Raw genomic sequence first — 24,636 nt, 5'->3', positions numbered from 1 at the left:
TGGAGAATGGGGTTGGGGGAAGGACTGACAAAAGGGAAAAAGGACTAAAGCCAGAGAAGAGGATTGAATGAGTGAAAGAGCTGCTGGGGGAGAAAAAAAAGGGAAGAATGTGATGTCCCGGTCTATGAGGGATTCCATTTTTTTGCCTTTCCAGAATAGAACAGTAAGTCACCAGTCTCTTTGTTTGCCTTTGATCTCTCAGCTCAGGGATTTGGCACCTGACAAACCCCTCTCTGTCTGAAAGGAGGCCTGCAGAGAGGAAGTCTAGTAGAGTGGGAGAGAGAGATAGAGGGCAATGAGAGTGAGAAAGAATAACACAGGAGAGTTAGAGAGCGACGGGGCGAAAAACGAGACAGTGTAAAAAAGACAGTGTGGAAAAGTGGGTTTAACTTTTCAGAGCTGTGTGAGAGGATATGATGAGCTTCTCCGTTCAGATCCCATAAAACTAAATACATCTGTGCTCGTGTGTGTCTGTATTTGCGTCTGTGTGTGGGTTTGCCAGCACTGGCCCGGGCAGTGATAAATCCAACAAGTCTTAAGGGAGATTCCTCTCTGAAGCCACAGTCTCTTGGACCACCCACTAGTGCGGTCTCTTCCCTCAAACACACACTCTCACCCCTAATAGGAAGCAAATTCCCCAGCTTTACTCGGATATCGACCTTTCTTTTCCCCTGACTGTTCCTTACTGCGGGGCAGTCACTACTATAAACAAGCTTTAATATGTTGACTTCACATTTTCAAACTCAATTTCTGAAATCTGGAGTTTTAAACCGCAAAAAAAAATGCAAGAGTGTGTGTACTGCAAACAGGGATTAGGAGTTGGGAAAGGAATTTTGGGACGGCCTGTGGGGACACCGAGGTCAGCTTGGGACAGCTTAATAATTGATGAGCCAAAAACTCATCAACCGTGCACAGTTTGAGGTAGCCTGGTCTCAGACTGTGTCTCTTTAAAGAGGCTCAGGCCCAAAAGCTGTGAAGCATGGGACTCAATTAACTCTCCCTGCAGCTTTTAGCAAAGGGGCATCGTCTCAAACAGCTGGTTGACCCCTCTCTCAACTCTGGACACTTTTCCTGGTCAGCGCACATGTACAAACCCTAACAGCAACTTTGTGTTTTGTCACCTGAAGCGGTCACAACCCCTTTTAAACAATACCCACAAAGCCCAGTGTGCTTCTGTCTCTCATGGTGAGGCCGGGCGTTTAAAGACTGCTTGAGAGATAGAGAGATAACACAAAGCACCTCCTGACTAATCTCTCCGCTCCTTGAAGAAAAGAAACGTAGCCTTCACGCACCCCTGCAGGCTACAATCAAAGGGACCCTTAGCTTAGCTATAGCGAGTGAAGCGGCAGGGATTTGGCCCTGATTGACTGAGTGGGAACGGGTAAAGAATGGCTCAGCAGGTAGCAGCTAGCCCAGCCTCGGTTAACGCTACGCTATCCTAATCCAGCTGCTGGAGCAAGAGCGGCTTCAGGGCAAAAAGCCTGACTTTATTACACCTTGAAGAGAGGGATTTCCCGGTATTTTGGGAATGGTTGGAGGAATGTATGTTTTTGTTGGAGAACAGACATGGATGCGGATTTGATTTCTACTGTGGTGAGCTCATGTTGGAGTTTGTTTTTGTGACTGTTCTTTTGTATGTAGTATCCCCTGCTGCATTCATGCCTGTGGCATTGAAATCCATGTCTTAAATCTAAATACTCATGGAGACCAGGCCGTATAAAACATGGATGCAGTCTCATTGATGTCACTCATTGGTTTCTTATGAGACATTTTGAAGGTCACCATATTGGAAATAATGACTCAACCGGACTCAACTGGCTTATCTAGGAACCCTCCAAGAGGTGGAGAGAAGGCAGTTGCCTGGCCACCTTGCAAGCAGCTAAAATGCACCTGCCTGTCAGTCAAATCAGGGGGGATGGAGACCAAAACCACTTTTTGTACAAGGCCGTGAACATGTGTAATTCTGCTGTTGAAACTGGCATTTCAACATGGGTGTTTATGGGGTTTCCTTGGCTTTTGGAGGCAGCCTCTAGTGGACACTCGGGGAACTGCAGTTTGTTGCACTCTTGCATTGGCTGCAGACAAACCTTAGACCTAGGTTGTGTATCTGCTGGGGAGGCACTGGGTCTTGATGTATGTTTGTGAGTACATGGGAAGAAGGGTTTTACCCTGCAGACCAAAGTGTGTAGTCATCTGATTTATATTGGGTATGAGTTTACCCATCCATCTCCAGTGGATCTTTGTACATCACATACTTTAACACATACCACCCACTCCATAAAAACCCAAACCACCAACCCTGCGGCCCCACTACCATTCGCAGCCCACATCCAAGCACACAGCAGCCTCACTGATTGACAGGTTATTTGGTCCAATCGGTGTCGCGACTGTCTGCACAGCACCTCTCAGAGAATTGTTCTTTTGTCCTCCTCTTCTGGTTCAGCGCTCAGGGGGTGAAATATAACCCTGCAAGGCTTCCCCGGCCATTATAGAAACGGATAGATGAGGGAGAAACTCCTTGAAACACGAGCCCTCCAATCAAACTGTCAGTCAAAAGAAAGGTGAGCACTGTCGCCAAAAGCAGAAAAAAAGTGTCACTTAGGTTACCATTTTCAGACTGAGGTGAACGCGTAGGTGTGTGTTCAGCCTCCCACAGTGAAAACAGCTTTGTGAGAGTGACAGAGCTCCTGGTGTGCCAAGTGTGGTGGCATTTGTTTGTTAAATGGTCTGAAATGCCAATGGCTCTGGTTTCACTGCGGCTCCAAATCTTTGCCAATGGAGCATAGCTTAAATTTGTGAGAAAGACACGGGGCAGTTATTTGATCTTCTGTTTTTTTTGTCAGGGAAAATAGCACCCTTTACTCCTGCTCTGTTGTTTTTGATAATAGAAAGCAGCTTCGTGAGAAAGGACAAAGGGGAGAAAGCATTGGAGATGGAGGATAACGACAAAGAGAGGGAGGTTTGGAGAGAGAAGTGGAAGCCTCTGGGCAACATATTGTTTTTCGTGTAGCTAATTGGGGGAAAATGGGAAAGATGAGAGAGCTTTCCTCTTCCTCTTCAATGGAAAACAACGATTTGATGTCAATTGCAATGCTATGGTAACATTCCCTCAACAACAAATGTTACAAAGCCAGGTACATCAACATCCTTCTTTTGACTTATTCTGGAAGACGCTTCAAAACTACTATCCAGGGACCTGAATCTAATTTTCAGTTCAATGGGCATCCCAACTCCACCATGCCTTTTGTGTTAACCATACTCTGTACTGTGTATCACATGGGGATGTAGCAACCAGAACAACACACACTGGACTTCTGTTTTAAGTTAAAAAAAAGTAGCTCTGAAACAGGGTAGGCATTGCTATGACTCTTTCCTGCGACAGTTAAAAGGGGTGGTGTTTTTTTTGCCTTATCATCATTCTAGCGCCCCCTCCATGCATCCTTGTTTGTGCTCAGAAGGACACCAATAATGAATTCTCTTTGAAGTTACAAGAAATTGTGATAAAGTAAATAAACTATCACCAATCTTAGAGCAGGGTCAGCAACCTTATCAATGTTGCATCTCATCTTGCAATGTTATTTTGGTAGTTTTGCGCAAACTATTATTTCACTGCTGCTTCTTACCTCCTGTTAAAATTGCAATTGGCTAAAATACAGTCTACAAAGATAAATACATAGAAACAATAGAAAGCAAAACAACAACGACCAATGTACGCAAGAAGACATGTTCATGAAATGTTTCATTCTCCTGCTGTGGTCTGTAAAACCAAGCTTTCTACTTTAATTTGTACGTTGCTAGATATTATTTTGTTTCAGGTCAAAGCGATACCTACATACTGCCACATGATGATGTCACCATTAACCTAACCTCCCCTCCTCTTTGTCTTTATCATCTTTCAGCATGCAAGATTGGATACTACCGCGCTCTGGCCACTGATGGCGCCTGCTCCAAGTGTCCACTCCACAGTTACTCCGTCAGGGAGGGATCTACGTCCTGCGTCTGCGACAAGGGATACTTTCGCTCTGAAACGGACCCGGCATCCATGCCCTGCACACGTAAGTACAGCCACATGTTACGCATACAGTACATAAATATACATCAACCACGTTTGACTGTTGAGCCGTGAAGGCTGTGATTTAGAGTCGTTTTTAAACAGAGTAAGTATTGTGCTCAGCTCACTTCTTTTATTATTATTAATGACTCGAAAAAGAACACATAACACACACTCTGAGTGATTACTTATGCCGAAACATGGATCTGCATTCTCTCCCTCCTTTTCCCCATTCAAATGCCAACCTGAAGTACCGCTTCACGCTCACAGAGACACACTCTCTGCACACACAGAAAAGCAGGCGGCTGCTGGATTAATAGGTGTCTTTTGATTCCAGGTGGTACTTAGTGATCAGTCATAGTGACAGAGAACTAATGAGGGTATAAACCACTGCTTTCTCCATTCACAGGCTTCCACAGTAGAGGAGGGCAAGAACAATAGGGGAAGACAAATAGAGATGAAATGATAGTGGAGGCAAAGGAAGGTGACTGAAAAGGAGGGAAAATGAGGGCAGATAGGAAGCTGGACATTCGGGCAGGGAATGGATATGATGTGTGATAGAGAAAAGGGGTTAAAATAGCGAGGAGAAAGATAAGGAAACTGAAAGATGATGCATCAAAGTACAGGAACATTTTAATTTCACACTGTGTGTCTCCGCTTTGCTCTGCAGGGCTATATGAGTCAACCACTGGTGGATCCAAACCTCCAGCCTGATTCAGCACCACTGCGATAACAAATATCGTTAACAGCCTAATGATACCTCTTCCTTTTCAAAACCTCATTCCCTTTGTGAGTCAGGGGACTGGAAGTTCATGGTGGCGGAAGTTTACACAAACAGAGAACAAACAGAAGAGAACACACCGAGCGCCCTGCACTCTCATTCCCCGGGAAAGTAACAGCATTCATGCTAACATGGCAGACGTCTGTGTATGAGTGAGTGTGTGTCATAAAACAATTCTAACAACCAAAACATCTGCTAGGTTGCTGAGCTCATAGTTGGCTCTCCATTTGGCCTGAATGATCTGTCAAGTTCCTGTGGATTCGTCACTCAGCGAAACAGTTTATTGACTCAGACAAGCAGCCGAACTCTTACTGCCTGACACTTCACTGCAGAGAGCCCAACAGTCTCTGATTACTCCCCTGCTGCAGCGTATCTCTGCAGGATCATAAACAATGTTCTGTTCTGGCATATTTTTATGATCAAGAATAAAATGTAAATGTAAGACTTCGGTAAGATGGTAATCAGCGGCATCCCTGATTGTTTCAGTTTGGATCCAGATTTCTGTTGCTAAGAGCTGACCTATTTATTCTCTGTTTTAGTGAAACAGGTCATAAAAAAGGTTCAGTTTCACTAACAAACAGTAAATCATGAAATCTGTATTTGATAAACTCGCATGATCAGTAAGTTTATTCAACAAAATATCCCAGCAACATGAAACAGTATCATTAATAATCATAAAAAGTAACACTGTATTTACACAATGCCTCACAAAACACTCAAAGCAGATTAATCCCACAGATTATTCATGTACACCTAATCTGAGAGTTTAGATTTCAAGCAAGAACGTCAAATATTGATTGATTTGACTTTTTAATCACATTAAAAATTGAGTTACTTTGCATTAAATTATGTTTTGGGACATTTTCGCCTTTATTCATGTAACAGCTGAGGAGAGACAGGATATGTGAGGAGTAGAGACTTAACCCAATCACACCACCGAGTTAACCTAGTTCACTTCCTGGTGTAGTTTCATCCAAAGGTGTGTGGCAATTCTCAGACTTCAAAATAGTGCTCAGCTTCGGTTTTGGGATGTTGTTGATGCTTAGCTTATAGATGGCAGCTCAAACTCTTACTTTGGTGATATGTTAATTTAACTACCTTTGAATTTTTTGTGTAGGCTTGTGATGTCAACACATTTTGCAGTGCAAATTTACTGTTTTGAAGAAGACCACTTTGATTATTAATTCAAAATCGGTTTAATGCAAAAATATTAAAAAAAAACCTTATTTTGGTTTGCAGTTTTGTGGTCCATTTGTCTGCTTTTGGCACAGTTTTCACACGTGTGCCTAAATAGCACTGGTAGAAGTGCCTCCACTTAAAGATTCCAGCTGACAGACATTGAACAGGAAAACAACACGAAGCAAACATTTACAACTGTGTACCCTCTGCTGTACAACTTGTTAAATTCAGATGAAGATTTATGCAATTTATAATAAAAAGAGACATAAAAAACGTACGTTATTCCTCACATATTCATCTGCATGCCCACTAACTGTTTAGCCACACCGCTAATATATTGAGTTACGACCCCTCTTTTAATTAATGAGCTCGGAGCCCATCCCCATTGTCCCGTTAGCCGGTATGGCATTTGAGTGCGGCTGCTGCAAGCAACAGCTGTCAAAGCTCATTACTCGGCTTACTTTATTGGACCCTGTTATGCCGTCTCCGCTGCTCTCCCAGCTCCACCGAGAGGAGCTGAACATTAGCCGGACTCTCTCGCTGACCTTTGCCCCGCCTCGTCAGCCGCTCAACAATTGATCTTTGAACTCCCACCCTGTCTGTCGTCTGCTGTTTTCCTTCCTCAACTCTTTTTTTTAACTTCTCACCCACATGGCCGAGCTCTGTAATTACAGCTGTCAGTCACACAGCCCTACTCATCCACTTTTTGTTTTCTCTCTCCCTCTCGTTCGCTCAAAACCCACTCAGAGTCACGAACAGAGCAGATGACGAAAAAAAAGAGAAACCCTCTTAAAGTCATTTCCCAGTTTGACTTGCTGAAGGTCAGGCTGGGAAAGAGCCAGCATCTCTGGTAATTGGGGTGCATGTCTGCGTCTCTGTGTGTGTGAGAGTGTGCATGCGTGTGTGTATGCAGGGGGGGTAATTGAAAACGCTTTTCCCCTCTCTTAGCTTGGAGTCTGGAGATGGGAGATGATGATTAAAAATGAATGTTGTGTAATTCTGTCATTGTGTGACTGTTTGTGTGCACACCTTTTACTCATGCTGTATGTCTGTCAGCGCCTTCCGCAGTATCTTGCTGTTTTGCAGCAATTGTTCTTTTGATTTGTGATTAATGCGTGCCACATTTGATTGAAACAGCTGCTTTAAAGATTAGAAACAAGAGAGCCTTTTATTTTTTGCCTCCCACACTTTGGATCAACCTGCCTGAGGACTCTGGCAGGAGGAATAGTTCTTTTAAAAACAGATTTTGGAGATTTTTTCTGTTTGCTATACCATTATTTTTGTCCTGTTCTAGTTAGAATTTGTGTTACTTGCTGTGCTTTTGTCTATTTTCCCTTGCTTCTGTAGCTTTTGTACAATGAATCATAGCCTAATGAGATATTATTTTCATTTTGACATTTTTCAGCCTTTTTAAGTCACTGTAAGGAGTTTTCATGTTGTTTTGTTTCTGGTGACCCCTTTGGAAGATATCTGTAGTGTTTTCCTGGGATGAAGACTACATTTCCCATGAGCACCATCACCCACTGTCGTAAAGATGTGGTTCCGCTTAAGCCTAAAAAGAAAGAAAAATAAATCACCAAAGCTATCGCTGATAATCTCATTGTACATGCAGATCAGGAAGAGACATCAGTAAAAGAGTGATGATTTCAAAACCAGCTAAAACTCCTCACACTGACTTTAACAATAATGTAGAAAAGTGTCCAAAGTCTTGCATAAAGTCCGTAGAGTCTTTAGGCATATTTTCTGCATTAGGTGATTCTTTTAAACTAAGTCCAAAGTTCCCCAAACAGTGTGCAGCTCAATCAATTAAGGAGCATAGAGTTTGGTAAATTATATCTAACTATGCTGAGGGTAATACACACGAGTGCGAGTGGGTGTGTACACATCTACCACAGGGCTGTAATGAGGACCAGGGACAGACACCCATGGGAGCTGGTTGCTGCTCTGCGTTCAGGTTAAATTGAGGGGGTGTTCTCCATTTTGGGGTTTCTCTTGGCCCTTGATGTGTTTCTCAGACTTTCCTCAGTTTTCTTAGCAGCGGTTTGGTTTGGTGGAGGAAGAGGGAGGGATGGAGAGAGGAATGAATGCAGATCTGGGTGGACTCGAGGGGGGCATTGAATGAATCCCAGCCGGATGGTAATAGCGGGGTCGATGTTCTGGCCAATTTAGCGTGCTGCTCTCTACCTCGGCCCTGCGCAACACTCAACTAACAATTACTGATAGGAAGAGACAGAAGGAGAGAGGGATGAAGGAAAGTAGGAGTGAAGTGAAAAGGAGAGGGGGGGGGGGAAGGAGTTCCAGGAAAATAAGAAATAAGGCTCAGAGCAAATTGCAAAGCTGTACATGAACAGAAAAAGGAAAGCAAAGAGGCAAGAAATTTGCAACTTTGTTCAAGAGAAACTTTGCAAATCTCCCTCCGGATGTTCCCGTGAGGAGTGTGAATTTTTAAGGCCATGTGGAGCTAGCATTGTATGATGGTTGTGTGAGCATTTCGTTCCCAATCCCCCCGCCATTCTCTCTCCCAGGATTAATTACCGGGTGTCAGTCACAGCCGACGGCTCTCCCACGCTCCCTTGCTCCCACTGGTGCATTCTGGGAGAGCGACAGGTACAGCCAAAGGTAGTTTTGTGTGTGTGTGTGTGTGTGTGTGTGTGTGTGTGTGTGTGTGTGTGTGTGTGTGTGTGTGTGTGAGTGTGTGTGTGTGTGTGTGTATGAGAGTGTGTGGAATGCAAGGGGGAGCGTTGACATAAGGTGGAATGTGTTTAAGACTTTATACAGTCATAAAGTTATACAGCATTGTTGCAATGCTCACCATAGCAACAGACAAACACAGTCATCCTCCTAGCACACTTTATTTTCTGACACACACTATCTGTATATTTCTCCGGACAGTATTATCACAGCTTATCTTTTACATATGCTCAGTTGCATAACAGAGTGAAATGAGAAAATTGATACACCTGTACTTGTCCAAAAAAGGACAAACAAAGTAGATCACATCACTCAAGTTCTTAGATCTCTACACTGGCTTCCTGTCTGTCAGAGAATAGACTTTAAAATCCTGCTGATGGTTTATAAAGCACTGAATGGTTTAGGCCCAACACACATTGCTTATCTGCTGCTACTGAATGAACCATCTGGACCTCTGAGGTCATCAGGTACTGGTCTGCTTTCAGTCCAGAGAGTTAGAACGAAACATGGTGAAGCAGCGATTAGTCAGTATGCACCACATATCTGGAACACACTCCCTGAAAGCTGGAGGTCTGCTCCAACTCTCACCTCTTTCAAATCAAAGACTAAGACCTTTTTATTTGACACTGCCTTCCTATCTTAGCTCATTTTAACTTGCTTTAAATGCAAATTTTAAATTTTATTTTTTAATATATTTCAAAATTTTCTTTTCTTTTCTATGTTTTATTATATTTGTCATTTTAATGTTGCTCTTTTATGCTTGCTTCAATGTAAAGCTCATTGAGTTGCCCTTGAGTATGCAATGCGTTATACAAATAAAGCTGCCTTGCCTTGTCTGTATTCTAAATATGAAGCCTGAACCAGAAGCTGCTCAGCTTAGGTTAGCATGTGGGAAACCCCACTTAGGCTGAGTCTTTATGAAGAAATCAAAATTATACAGACTTGTATGAAGCGCAATATTTAGCGTGTTAAACTTCCTTTCCTAAACCCGTAAGAATATCACGCTAACTGCTTTATTAAGTCTTTAATTTCTAACTTTTTCCCCTAAGAAAATCAAGAATTTCTTAGACCTCCATAATGCATGTCTATGAGTTAGAAACAGGAACATGTTGTTCTTTTTACCCTTACATGAACCATACACAGAGATGAAAGCTGTAAATATAAATACCACCTTTGTCCTGCTGAGTTTATGACACTGTAAGTCTAGATAATCGTTGAGTAATAGCAGTAAATGTGATCTCTGATAGTGTATTATGAGTGCTTAAAGGGAGGGCAGCATTTGGTTAGCACACGGATGAAGACACTATAATAATGATGGCTGAGTGCAGGCACCTTAATATAGAAGCTCCATCTGTAACTTGTAGAGTTAGGTGAAGGAACGAAAGAGGAGAAACTGGAGTGGAGGAGAAAAATCTGGGGAAAGAGGGGGGAAGGAAAGTGCTTTATCATTATTTTTAATGAGAACTTATTAATAGGTTTTCATCGGTTTGTAAGAGGAAGTGTGAAGTGATGCTAATATTAGCTAGGGTAGGTTACTCCATATCTGTTCATCTCACTGCTGTTTCTGAAGCTGTTTGTGAACCTTAAGGTCAAATCATTCAAACAGACTCCCCTCCTCACACGCCAATGTCCATTTCTTCACCTGACTCCCTCCCATCCTTCTATCCATCCACCCTGACCCTCTCCTTCCATACTAATCAGTGTGTGTTCTGCCTCCTGGACGAGCAGACGGTGTTTGTCTGCTCTGTCTGTCCTTCATCACCGCTCCAGCCTCTGTGCTCTTCACGGACTGATACTGACCCACACGAGCACACACAGACAGTATGAAACGACTTTAAAGAATCATGCATCATGCGTAAAATTGTGCATCCGCGTCTCAACTAATGAAGCAAAACTCTTGCACAAAAGAGGTTCTTATTTCTCCTGAAGCAACATGCACACACACTCCCATATCCGGTCCCCTCTGCTGCTCTCTGAGTCTCTGTGAAATCACTCATTGCCACTCTGCTCCTCCAAAAATAACACTGATAATTAATTTCCGTTGTGAAATGATTCGTCTGTGGACGGACTAGCTTTCATATTTCACCCCGCATCGATCTCCCCGGCCGCTCGCGTGCGCTTCATTAGTCAGAGGGAGAGAGTGCGACAGGGAAAACAGACACACTGAGAGGGAGACAGAGGGAGAGGGAGAGTTAAGTCAATTACCGTCGCTTATGTTTGAAAGCAATGCAAAAAAACACATTAATTACAATAGAGCTGACATGTAAATTGGGATTGATGAGCAGAGGAGTTTGCGTCACAGATCTGTGGAGCTGCTTTTCATATAAGAGTACAGCGAGTAGGCCTTACATCAAAGCAGAAACTTAATAACAGGGTCCAAAGCAAACTTTGTCTAAAGTTATTGAGTGGGTGCCATAAAACCCCAGTGTTAGCAGCAGGCCCGGGCGCTCTGCCACCTCCAGCTGATTCAACGTATGAATGGGAAAGAAATCTGCTGGCCTATTGGATTTCAGTTAACGTGCTGAATTAACTGAGGTGAAATTGAATCCTCCCTCGCTGTAATGGACTGAACACTAAAAGGGAATTCAAGAAGCCTCGGCTTTCAATAAAGGGAGAACCTGGTCAATTACACATTCACTTTTTGTCATATGTTCATATGGAAAGATACTCTCTTTCCGTATTCACTAAAACTGTCGTTAATATGAAGTCAGTAATTTGTTTTATTCCTCTTTTGTGCTTTGCCTTTGGATTCTACACATGACTGGTAATAATACCTTTTATATTTCCTCCTCCTCAACAGGCCCTCCGTCAGCGCCTGTCCATCTCATCTCAAACGTGAACGAGACCTCTGTAAACCTGGAGTGGAGCCCGCCTCGGAGCTCAGGTGGACGCCAGGACTTGACATACAACGTGGTGTGTAGGCGCTGCGGGCCTGACGGCCGACGCTGTCAGCCCTGCGGTAATGGCATCCATTTCAGCCCACAGCAGCTGAGTCTGAAGGGAACCAGGGTGTCCATCAACGAGCTGCAGGCCCACACCAACTACACCTTCGAGGTGTGGGCAGTGAATGGAGTCTCGCCTCAGAGCCCCGGGCCGGAACAGGCAGTGTCTGTGACTGTCACCACCAACCAAGCCGGTAAGATGACCAATGATGTTTTGAGTGAGTTGGGTATCTGGGAAAGATGGTAGAATTAGATTTGTTTAACAACCCTTCGTGTTTGATTTAGTTTTTCACTGTAAAGTTACATGATGTTTTAAATACTAAGATACTAAGTGGTTTTGCAAGATGAAGGGAGTTCTTACCAAGAACGATTTTGCACCAACCTGCATGGACATATTTCTTTAAGTGTAGCTTTGGTTAGCTATTATTTTTGCAGGACTTTATGTCTTGGCAATTTAGCTGTCAGACAGATTACCATAACCCCTTTCAGACATAACCTCCTGTTATTTCCGGAATTTACCTTTCATGCATGAACTTTTGCAGCAGTAGATCCTTCTTGTTACACATGCTCTCACGACTCCTCATATCCCTTTTGATAAGATTTGGGTGCAGAACAGTGATAGACTGAATCTAGGTTTTAAGTCCATGCTTGTGTTTGACTTCTTGAAGTTGATTAATACTTTTACTTTCGTGGCTGTTCTGAAACTTTTGATTACTCTCTCTTGGCTTCGTTTTCTAAATGTAGGATGCTAATCTAAGTTTGTTTTTTGGACTTGTCTGTGTCGGCATGGAAAGGAAAGTTTGTCGAGAAGCTTTGTGGCTGTGTGTGGGGGCTAATTTCCAATGCAGAGCACAGGTTTGTTACACTGAGTGCATGAAGTACTTTTTCATGGTTGCTATCTGCGTGTCAAAACATGTTTATTAAAGCTGTAAATAATTTGGGTTCGGGCTGGATGATTACTGAGGAGGATGATGGAGTCTCTGCAGTGGGAGATGATTTTCTGCAATATTTCAGTGGAGTTTTGCATAATTAGGCACATGAAGCCAAGGCTGGAGATCGGGGCAATGTGCTATATTTAGCTTTCTGGCTAATGAATTAGATGAGTTGTATTGATCTGTGGAGGCTTCATTACAAATGCTGCTGGATTGTGTGTGTGTGTGTGTGTGTGTGTGTGTGTGTGTGTGTGTGTGTGTGCGTGTGTGTGTGTGTGTGTGTGTGTGTGAGTGTGAGTTTGTGTGTATAATTATTCTAGTAGAATATACCCATGAATACAGCCTCTCCTCCAGAGCTGGAGAAGAGCCCTCCAGCCCTGGGGTGCGTTCAAAGCTTCCCGTTGTTTTGTCATTTAGCCATTTTGTAACCGGTTGTTGTGCAAATGGATTTTACGACCCTGGCCCTTTCTCTTCATCCCTCCCTGCTCTCCTCCACTTATAGCCGATCATTACATGGTCTTCTTTACTGCTCTGCTCTTGGGTGGCGAGCTAAGTGCCTTTTTGTGTTGTTTTTTTATCACTAATTTCCATCCCTGGGAAAAGCGAATAACTTGAATAGGGCTTGGGCTGGCAATTTAAGGGCACAGTGGCTTGATTTATAAGCAGGGGTCAGGAAGATAGAGATGAATGGATGGGACTGCCTGTGGGAGAGCTCCGAGTCCTGCCAGACAGGCATGTGTGGGGGCTGTAATGGAGCACGCCCAGGAGTTCAGGGCAAGGGCTTGCAGGGGGATGTCAGTGTGGTCACACGGGCGAAAAGTTGCGCACTCTCATGTATTCATACAAAGATATGGTGATATACGCACACACACATTGATGTCCCCTTGAGGTTGCTTGAGGCTAATCTACTGACTCCAAGATGTAAGATATAGATGATGTTGCCTTTGGCTCGTCACTGGTGCATGTTCCACAACTGTTCCTCAGGATTAGTTATATGACGCTTGCAGCTGGAGGCTCTAGCGTGGCGTGCTGTTTTCAGATGTGTTACACTGACTGCAAGCTTGGCTAAAAGCAAGAAAATGTGTAACACAGACTGTTGGTACGCTCATGGATGAAGATGATCTACATTCGCCTCTCAAACAATGTCCTCTATGTGTCTCCGGGCGTGCGTGTCTTTTCTAATTTGTGTGCATGTGTGTGTGTGTGTGTCGTGTTAAAGAGAATAGCTCCAGACTGATTGGATTTCTTCCTGCTAATGCTTGGTAGGGGCTTTGGAAGCTCTGGTTTCAGCCGCTGGTAATCCAGGCAGTCATCTGTGGCTGTCCCTCTCTCCGTATCGCCTCCCCTCATCCAGACACCGTGGATTACACATTTATTATGATAGATTTATTAGGATTTATAAGTGCTATGGATGAGACACCCCCGCCACTTGCTTTCCAGAAAAGTTCAGGTTTCAGTGAGAGGGGAAGAAGTGAGGTAGGCAGGTTGGAAGGGCGTGATGTATTATTTTGTAGGAGTGCAGGGGAGAAAAATGAAGACTTGAGCGTCGTTAAATTGCATGCACACACATCTGCGACCAGGCATGTGTATGTGTGTGTGTGTGCAAAGAGGTCAGATTCCCCGTCTAGCCATGAACAATTCCACAGTCGTAAATCGGCCGAGCTGTAACCCTTTCACCCGGGCTGCATGAGAAGAGGGAGAGTAGAGAGGGGGGATGTCCAGGCTTTGAACTGACCCCTGGCTGCAAATGGATGTTTTCCCCCCTTTTTATGGGATGAAGCACTTTCTGTGTGTACGTGTGAGAAAGAGGGAAAGAAAGAGTCAGAGAGTCAGAGGTGTTTATGTCTCCATACAAAATACTTGGCAGGCTTAGGTGACTAAAAGTGAATTAGTGCATGAGAAAGAGAGTGTGTGTGTGGGCACGTCCGACAGCCTATATGTGTGAGTTTCCATATCTCTGGCAAATCGGACAGACGGCCGGTACATGTGGAAATGTGTTCGGGGAGATGGAAGCAGACTTTATAGGCGGGGGAGAAGGATCTTGTACGCAGGAGCCGCATTCTCAACGTCCTGAAAAACAGCTCCCTCCTTGGCTATTTTTCCTTCAGAGGCAGAAAAATCGAGGGAGTCCAATCTGGCAACCAGGCTCCAATCTGGCAACCACATGTGCTCCGCGGCCCCGGTGTCTTTTAATGTCAAACTGCTATCAACCGCATATTTGTGCGACTGCTCTCGTAGACCACAGCTGCTCCTCGCAGCACAAACATCCTTGCTATGACAAACTCGCTCACTTCACTGTGATCCATCAACGTTGGGACAAAACATCAGAAACGTCTGCAAAAAGAGAAATCCTCCATCGTTGTCGTGGAAATGTATAAACAAATCCCAACACTAACATGCTTACTCATAGTAATGTATGCAAAAGTAGTATTTAGAGCGCTTTGTTCTAAGTTTTTGGCGTGAGGTAATGAGACTTGCATGTTTTCTCTCTCTCTCTGTTTGTGTAATGAGGTCCTTTGTACAGTGAGGTAGGCGTCTGTGTGTATACCGTAAGTGTGTCTGTTACAGGCTGCAGAAGGGTTTTATTCCTTGAGAGCCCACAATTTTTGAAATGACATTTGAATATTCATTGTGTCTACCAATTATTATTCCATCTGTGTTTGAAGCCCACACGTTCAGGAGGCTGTAAGAAATTACAAATCTGCCCCCAAATAATTTGAATTCACTTGCAGTGATGCCAGCTTGTGTAGCATTGTCTGCCCAAGCAGCAGCCTGAGGTTAAACTTCTCTCTATTCAGGGTGTCAGGTTGTGTCTTGCGTCAGCTCTGAACGCTTTGTGCGTACAGGGTATGGCTTTTTTTTTTTTTTTTTTAACATTCGTTCTGTGTATTGCTTTATTTTTGAGCATTCCTCTGGCTAATTCATCTTTAATAAGTCATAAGACTTGGCCTTGATGGATCACCTGTTCAGAGTTTGGGCGGTTTTCAACCTTGGTTTCTCACGTATGGAGCCTCAGAAGGGACCACTCAGAAAATCACTCATCTTTATCCTCACATTAGTCGAGGGAAAAATAAAAATGCAACAAGAGGAGGAGAACAAGATTAAATTGCCATATCTGTCATCTTTGGAGGAAAGATGGATGTGTGGATTACCTCGGGGGAACGAAGGCCTGTGACCTCTCAGGGGTTTTCTTTCTGAGCCAGAACGTCCTCGGTCGGCCCCAGGAGGGCCTTCAAATTGGCTCTTGCTGCCGGGGAAGATTGATCGGAGGGATACAAATGGCCGCCATCTAATTGTTTAACGCAGACGCAACACATTAGGCCAACAGGATTACACAACCTTGGGTTAATCTATTTACCAAGAGATGTCTGCAATCCCATCCCTTTCCATCTCCATCTCAGCCCCCCCTCCTCCTCACTGCAGCTTCTTCACCCCGCTGAAACTCAATCTGCGGCTGGTACTTGAATTCCAGGCCCGTTTGAACTCAATCCGCAGCTAAAAGCAGGGTTTTGTTAACGTTAGCTTGAAGACTCTGCTCCCTGGAGCCTCTGGTCAAAGTGATGAGAATGTATATAATGTCATAGATAATCCAATCATAATCGGTGGACCGCGAACCCCTCATTAATCATTCCACTGTAATTTTTTAAAAGGCAGATGGTCTGGAACGAGTAAGGTTACAGTACCACTGAGGATCAAAGGTCAAAGATTCTCCCCTTGTAAGAACAGGCGACTCATTAAAATGCTACCTGAGCGTCAGCGGAAATTGTTTTTGTGTGTCGTACATTGTTCTGGCTTTGTTGGGAATATATGATCAGGTTATGGTGGGTACTCAAGGTGTATTATTTTGTGTTTGAGCTCCAGCAGGAACTTTGCAGCTCTGGAGATGTGTTTGCTTGTGTCCTCTCTGTCTGCACCTGAGTTGTGTTTTGAACCATGCAACCCTCTGTTCCTCAGCCCGTTATTCCTACCATACATCTTCCTCTGTGCTCAAAACTCTTTCCGTACATGAGTGTTTCTCTGTTTATGACACTATCTTTCCCATGCCCGTGAGTTTCTCTTTGTAGTGTCAAGAGTGTGTATGACCCAATTTTAGCGTTGTCACACTCCCTGAAGATAGAGGTCTGATTTGTGCAGCGGTTCAACACTACAGGGAGGGAGGGGGGCTGAGTGTGAGCCATTATCTGTGCTTTAACCTTCACATGTTAAAGGCGTCTGAACGCAGATAGCACGGCTTCTTGAAATATGGCCTCATTATCAGCTGCAGCAGAAAGGGGCTTGAGATAGGATCGTTCGCTGGAGCTTTAATGAAACCCAATTGATTTGCTCTCTTGAAGACAAAAAAGAGAGAAAAAGTGAGGCATCCGGCACGACTGGAGCTCTTCAAGGCGGACTTTAAAGCAGCGTTGTTTCCCAGGGTGACCCGAGTATCTGCAGAAAATGAAGTTACACATTATTTTACCAGCGTGTAGGAAAAGAGACATGCTAGTGTCAGTCGAAGTGAAATTGGATCACTTTTATTGATGCTGAGCATTAGTTAAAAAAAGAGTATTGCCATACTCTGGAGCTCAGGGGATTCAGCTGTGCGGCTCTGTAGCGCCTCCAATTTTGAATAGAAGCCAAGTTCAGAGACAAATGGAAGCGACTGCCTTGTGGCCTGGCTCAGTGTTTGACTTTCACAGCAGGACCAAAGAGTGGGAGATTTAGGAGAGCAGTATAAAAGAGACTTAGTGTCTCCAAGGCTGAAAGCAGCTACAGGGACTTGGATAACGCAGTTGGCTAAATTTGTTTTTCTTCTTTTTTTCTGTCGTCTCTGATCATTTCACTAGCTCCCTCGCCAGTGAGTTCCATACAAGCAAAGGATATAACAAGACACACCATCTCACTGGCCTGGCAACCACCAGACAGAGCCAACGGGGTCATCCTGGAGTATGAGGTCAAGTACTACGAGAAGGTGAGGTTTGACATGTAGCTTCTGCTGAACAAAATATCTCAGAATAGCGACTTTCAGCTGACTGTAGGAAAGTACTTATTATTGTTTCATCCTCAGGACCAAAATGAAAGAAGCTACAGAATCATCAAAACCTCATCAAGGAACACAGATATCAAGGGTCTCACCCCTCTCACAACCTACGTGTTCCATGTGCGTGCACGCACGGCAGCCGGTTATGGGGACTTCAGCGGCCCGTTTGAGTTCATGACCAACTCTGGTGAGTTCAGCTAGTCGTCTTTATGACATCAGTTTGCTGCAGAGCCAGAGACACTCAACGCCGGCTCTGTCACACCCATTTCTGCAAAACTCTGCTATGATAGCATCTTTTACGAGTTTCTCTCTTTCATCGTAGGGTCATTCATCAAAATAGCTGTCATCTATAAAAGATAAATGATATTCTGCCCCAGAACCTGACTGGCAACTTGAGCAGCTTCCATTATTCAAGTTGCAATGAGTCTCAATGGATGTGCCAGCTGGGGCTTAACCTCTATGGTTTTAATGTAGGATACTCTATCAGATTTTTTTATTGCAAAACTGACAAAAAATAGGTTTTCAGTGTTCCTACCTAACTATAAACTCTGTCAAGCTCCAAAACTATACCAGTAACAGAGAAAACATGTTTAGACTCAGAATTTCAAATTGGCAATGCAAAAAACTATTAAAATTAATTAATGAATCAAAATTAGATATTCTCTTTGGAAATCATGGATGATGTTAGTCAAGTTCTGTTTTTATTGACACTGTAGGCAGCTTTACTACTTTTTTGGAATTGTATTTCCATGTAAAGCAATAAAACATCTACAAAAATAGATTGAATCTAGCGACAGGCAGATGCATAATATACATAACACTGTCAGACAGCTTACTGTTAAGTCCAGATGTCCCTTTTGTAATGCAGATACAGACAGCAGTGCATAATAATGACTTGGTCAAGCACACGTCCTAATGGGCTGTCATTGTCTTTCAATGGTGGGCCTATAGGAAGGGAGACGGGGGGAGGAAGTGGGAGGGGCTGTCAATGACTTTGACAAACACAGAATGTTTACTGGGCTTTCATGTGAGGCTACCCCATGGAAGCAAATCATATTGACTTAGCTCTTTGTCTCTGTCCACCCCCCTTCCCTCCTCCTCCCACCACTCTTTTCTTTACCTGACTCTCCCCATCTTTCCTTCCTTTTCCCCTAGTTCCAGCTCCCATCATAGGCGATGGGGCCAACTCCACAGTGTTGCTGGTGTCAGTTGTGGGCAGTGTTGTCCTCCTCATCATCCTCATCAGTGCTTTCGTCATCAGCAGGAGGTGAGCCTCATCCCTTCTGTCCCCTTCTGCTTTCTGTCTTTCTCTCTTTCCTCCCAGGTGAGCGATGTCTTGCTTAGCGCCAGGAAAAGTAGCTGTCAGGAAACAGACAAAAACACACACACACTGATTCAGACAGCCAATGCAGCTCTCTCACATCGGATGAGTGATGACTCGCCACACCGGAGACGTGATTGACAGCTCCGACAGCTGAAGAGATGCAATCAGCGACCCTTCGCTCCCTGTCCTCTGCATCCCTCCATCCCTCTTCCTCTATCACTCAGCTAGTGGCTGTAATCCTGCCGCTAGTTATTTTCTCCTGCTGACCGCCGTGAAGAGAATGAGAGGAGAGGGGGGGAAAAAAGAGAAAAGAGGGAAAGGGAGAGGGAGAGGAAGGTGGACAATGAGATAAGCAGGCAGTGAAAAGTAGGAGATAGAATACAGAGCGGGAGAGAGGGAGTGAGACAGAGAGGCATCAGGTGGATTTGCAGTGACCCAATCTCAGGGTGTTAACCAGGGAGCAGGACAAAGCACCGTCACACAGATGGGATTACATGCAGATGGGGCTGCCTCACCTCAGGGTGTTAACCACACTCCCCCCATGCGTGTGTATGTGTGCATGTCTTTATGTTAAAAAAGGAACTGTCTCTCTGTGTGGGGGAGGGGAACGTTAACGGTGTGTGTGTTGATTTCTGCATGTGTGTGGACGTCACTCTTTATGGCGTTTGTTAATGCCTTCATGTGTGAGTGTGCCTCTTTATATGGAAACCAAAGCATTGTTTGCATGTGTGCACTGGTGCTGAGAATGATGAGGAGTAAAGAGGGGGGGCTGTTGATTGCAACTCTCCACAGCCAAGCAGGTGGTTGTCTCTGCCTTTTTTATATGCATGTGACGGCCACTGTCATTGTGCAGCCGCGGCCATCCTGTGATTGTGGGGAGGGACTGTAATCACGTAGCCGTTTACCATCATTACACAAGCATAGAGGAGGACAATGTCTCGCACATCTGGTCATTTCCACTCCTGACCCGGCACATCAATATAAGCACAGGTGTCAGGCTGCCTGAGGGATTCAGAGGGATTTAAGGGCATTCTTTTTAGAATTGATTTGCTGCTTTATGCTCGGTGCCCTTCAAAAACCCTCATAACCAAAGAATACTGAAGGATTTGAGTAATAATACCACACAGTAAAAACACCCCATTACCAGCAAAAGCCCCCTGTTGACTAAGGGAGACACAGAATTATTACCAATAAAAAAATACTGAAATCATAAAATTAATCTGTGTTAGGAGCATTTGATCCCCCTGCTTGAGACGTATCTTATCACAGCTGCTACCAGCAAAATAAAATAATAAGAAATGGTTTATAAAATAATGTATTAAAATGCATTTGACCTCAGCATATAACAACAATATGTAAATAAAAACCCATGTGACACGTTACAAAAACATCAAAAACAGTTTTACAAGTAGCATAAGAGAAAAGACATATTCTTTTTGCAGTACTGCACAGTTAAGATGTTGCAAAGAATATATGGTGATATTATGATATTTTATTTTATCACTTTGGAGTGTACATTGGAGCATGTGAAAAGCATTTTAAAAGGTCCGACATTATGTAAATCATGGTTTTCTTTGCCTTTACATCCATACGTTACTCATCCTTTAGCCGAGCAACCTTTAAAATGCGGATGTGAAAAATTCTCCAGATTGTTTCTGAAGCTCATCCACTGCGATAACATACCTTGTACAAGGGAATTTGAATTGTTGACGTAACAACAGGAATGAGTTTCATAGGCATTTGTGCAAATCCACTCTCAATCCAAATCCTTGAGTGATTCTGTTTCCTCCTACGCTATCGTAGTTTTGCTTTGGTAGCGTAGAGTTGAGATGTCCAAAGTTAGAACCAGACCCAGCTCTGTTGTTGGTTGCAAAAACTAACACTCATGTCTATATTCTGTTCCAAAACTTTGTCCCCTGTCAGTTCAAATTTAGGATAATTTGTGTAGTGCACCGGTCTTGTTTGCTTTGGTGTTTTTTTTTGCCTCTGCATCCATCTGCACAAGTCTGCAGCAGTAAGTCAGCACTTTCTGACAATCAATTCAAATGTTTGCATTAAAAAACAGCAAGGACATGTTGTTAACAGCTAAAAAAAAATACCATTATATGGGACCTTCATAACTGTTCATGGACTTATAAACTTAAGTAACATATTTTAAATTAAAATAAAAGTGTAAAGCCCCCGTGAGGAAGCCATGTCAAATAAGGTTAGCATTCATAACCTGTTACTGCCTTTGTAATGAGTTCCCTTGAATTAATAATTTAAATAAGAATAATTAAAACTAGAATATCAATGTCTCTTCAGTAATCAGTGATTGTGCCACCACTCCACATAAGTAATTGCTTTTTAAGTGGGTTTGTTGTCTTGGCTGAAGTTTTAATGTGCTTTTACAGACATTTGAGTTTCATTAAATTATTATTTTTTTAATAATAAGCAGATCTTTTGCTTTTCATTCTGACACACTCTCTCTGACATTTGAAAACTGAAATCCTTTTTCATGCTGTTGCGACTGTGACTGACCGCCCTGCTGTTTTTGCCCCCAGAAGGAGTAAGTACAGCAAGGCCAAGCAGGACTCTGACGAAGAGAAGCACTTACATCAAGGTAACTCCTAGTTAACACTCCACCCACACACTCTGTAATTGAAAAACATTAGCCCTGTCAGGTGTGTTCATGTGCATGCATGCTAAACCACAAATGAAGCCCATAAAATGGAAGGGGAAAAACACACCAACTATTTTGAAGTTAATGTACTTGTGCACTTGCACGCTCCAAACACCTCATTATCAAGTCATCAGCATTGTTATTTGTGTCCCACAAAAATTTCAAGTTAATGAGCTCCGTCTTCATCGGAGTCAGCCACAGTGACATGACAAGCAACAGAGTTAGATGTGAAGTGAGGTATGGAGAGAAGAAAAGAGGAGGAGGAGAAGGAGGAGGAGAGGTTCCACAGAGGAAGGCGGTGTAGCCTGCAGCATGATGGAAATAAAGAACAGATGGAGTGTAGTTGCCGGAATGAATTAACCTTCACTTTTCACTCCCTTCTTTCTTTTTTTCACTTCCTTCCTTCCTCTCTTTCTTTCTTTCTCTGCTCCTTTCCTCAGGAGTGAGGATATACGTTGACCCCTTTACCTACGAAGACCCAAACCAAGCTGTCCGCGAGTTTGCCAAAGAGATCGACGCTTCCTGTATCAAGATCGAGAAGGTTATTGGCATCGGTGAGGAGCTGCTCTTTGTTTGTGATTCAGCCGCTCCGGTTCTTTGAGTCATTTTTAAAACAAATTATTATAAGTGAAGTTTTATGGGGAGCTTTTGCAGTCAAGCCTAATGTAGAATACTTTGGATAAAAGCATCCACCTAATAGAATAATAGTATATTTGGTATTCGTTTCATGCAAATAATCTGCTGCTGGTGAGTCATGTTTGGCTATGGATGCTTTTATGTGCACTCCTTTAGAATGAAAAATGTTTGTTTTCCTGGACAACAACATTTGGTCGGCCTTTAGAGAGCTGGAAAAAAAAGGAGAGGAAACTATGAGAGGCTAAATATGTTGTACTCACTATTCCTGTGGCCACAGAAAAGTCATCCAATGACAAAATAATAAAGAGAAAGAATCAATATCCATTTCCTCTCTCTCTGCTCCAGTGGCTGAAGGGAGGAGGGAGAGCGAGGGATTAGAGACCCTGATCAATGTTTAAAGTGGACCCCTTCTAACCTGTGCACACACAAACACACACAAACACACACACCCTCACAAACTCCCGTCTTGATGTGATTTATGGTCCAAGCACTTTGTATCAGAGTGCTTGTGTTTCATCGCTCCATGTTTTAAACCCGATTGTGTTCTCGTAGGAGAGTTCGGCGAGGTCTGCAGTGGCCGCCTGAAGATGCCCGGCAAGAGGGAGATCTGCGTGGCCATCAAGACTCTGAAGGCCGGCTACACGGACAAGCAGAGGAGGGACTTCTTGTCCGAGGCCAGCATCATGGGGCAGTTTGACCATCCAAACATCATTCACCTGGAGGGCGTGGTCACCAAATGTACGTCAAGCGTGAGATTTTGTTTACTTTACACACACGGGGAGGTGAAAGGGGATGTTTTTTCCATTTCTAAGTAATGGAAACAACACTGAACTATTTTGGAGAATTACATTGCTACAGGAAATGATAACTCAGACACACACACACACACATTCCCATTTACACACAATGACTATTATATTCTAATAACGCAGAAAGGACATTCATTTCTGCTGTCCCCTTCCTCCCTTGAAAAATTGGAACAATAAATCATTACTAACCACGTCTGCGGTTTTTGGGTGACTTTGGAGAAGGGTGAACGTAGGGACAAACCAATCTTAGCTTGCAAAAGGTGTGTGTGTGTGTGTGTGTGTGTGTGTGTGTGTGTGTGTGGCAGTGTGTGTTTTAATACTTGCATACCCCTAATGTCCCCCTGGAAATATTGCTGCAGATCACGAAGAGCGCTCACTTAATGGACATTTTGTGACTTAATGACAAAAAACAGACAAACTCAAGTTGTCTTAATTCCTAAAAGCACAACTTTAACTTTGATGTGATTGTAAAAATTGACAGAGAGCTTTTTACAATTAAATAAAAGAAAAGTAAATGTCGTAAACCTTAATGGGGTTCAAAGAAATCTCTCGAGTGATACAACCACTTTATTTTGTGTGTGCTGGGATGCCTGAGTTTGAATTTGTGCACTTGTGCTTTGTCCCATCCAGTCTATCCCCAGGTGGTCTGTGTCCAGATGGAAGGGGTCTAACACTGGGGAGGGGGGGAGGTAGAGGTAGCGGGGTGGTTGAGTAGGGGGTCTAATGGGTCCAGAAACAGGCCCTGTAGCGTGGCACTGGGCTCATTAATCATGGTGTCAGCTGTAAATGTGTTTGGGGTTAGGAGTGATACCCTATCCCTCCTCTATCTGCTGCTGCTGGGCCACAAAACACCAACCAATTCTCCCTTTCTCTGCCCTTGGCACTCCCCTCTCTTGTTCTTCCTACCTTTTACACCTTCCACGATGCTGCTCGTTCAGCCAGAAGTGTGTGTGTGTGTGTGTGTGTGTGTGTCTGTCCTGTCGGCACATGCCAGCGTCTGTGCATCTTTGATTGCATGCATGTGTGCGTGAGTGTTACCATAGCTGATAGTGCGCAGGTTAGATGGATGAAGTGCCTTAATGTGTCGTGACACAACAGCCTGGCTCTATCTGTGCTAGATAACACTGTCTCTTTCACTTCTGCACACACACACACAAAGGCACACACACACACGTATAAAGAAGCATACACACACACACTTGGCCCTGGCCCGAGCTGAAAGTGAACAGCAGCACAGGCTGAATTGCTTATCACCTATCACACCTCTCAGCGCGGGGAATGACCTCTCAGACCTCTCAGACCTCTCAGAGACGAAGCAGGAACCGGAGAGAAAAAGTGGACAGATGGACAGGAGGAAGGGAGAGAAATCGGAGACAAGCAGCGGACAGGGAGGGCGCAAATAGAGACGCGGAGAGAAAGAGACAGGAAGCCGGTTAGTAAGCTGATGGATTCATGGAAAGACAGAGAAAAACAGTGGAAAAGACAGCGAGAGAAAGTGCAGGGAGGTAAAACTGCTGAACCAGTGGATTGAAAAGAAAGAGACGGAGCGAGACAGAGGGAGAGAGATGAAGGAGGAGCAGATGAGATACGCAGCAGTGACAGGAGCTAA

At 43.9% G+C, this 24,636-nt stretch overlaps 1 protein-coding gene across 3 annotated transcripts in view; it reads left to right on the top strand.

The window, feature by feature from the left end:
- Positions 1 to 24,636, top strand: part of epha4l (eph receptor A4, like) — a 57,134-nt gene that overhangs the window by 21,351 nt on the left and 11,147 nt on the right. For 2 of the 3 annotated variants that reach the window (XM_034700828.1, XM_034700826.1), the window contains exons 4-11: positions 3,900 to 4,055; positions 11,503 to 11,838; positions 17,403 to 17,527; positions 17,624 to 17,783; positions 18,752 to 18,863; positions 21,464 to 21,522; positions 22,023 to 22,136; positions 22,771 to 22,956. In XM_034700828.1, coding sequence (XP_034556719.1) covers positions 3,900 to 4,055; positions 11,503 to 11,838; positions 17,403 to 17,527; positions 17,624 to 17,783; positions 18,752 to 18,863; positions 21,464 to 21,522; positions 22,023 to 22,136; positions 22,771 to 22,956 — 1,248 coding nt within the window. The remainder of the gene's footprint in view (positions 1 to 3,899; positions 4,056 to 11,502; positions 11,839 to 17,402; positions 17,528 to 17,623; positions 17,784 to 18,751; positions 18,864 to 21,463; positions 21,523 to 22,022; positions 22,137 to 22,770; positions 22,957 to 24,636) is intronic. The other variant, XM_034700825.1, reaches the window with a different exon arrangement.

Source organism: Notolabrus celidotus, chromosome 14 (assembly GCF_009762535.1).
Source record: "Notolabrus celidotus isolate fNotCel1 chromosome 14, fNotCel1.pri, whole genome shotgun sequence".
NCBI classification, from domain to species: domain Eukaryota; kingdom Metazoa; phylum Chordata; class Actinopteri; order Labriformes; family Labridae; genus Notolabrus; species Notolabrus celidotus.
Note: the sequence above shows the minus strand (reverse complement) of the source record. Positions and strands in the feature narration are given on the sequence as shown.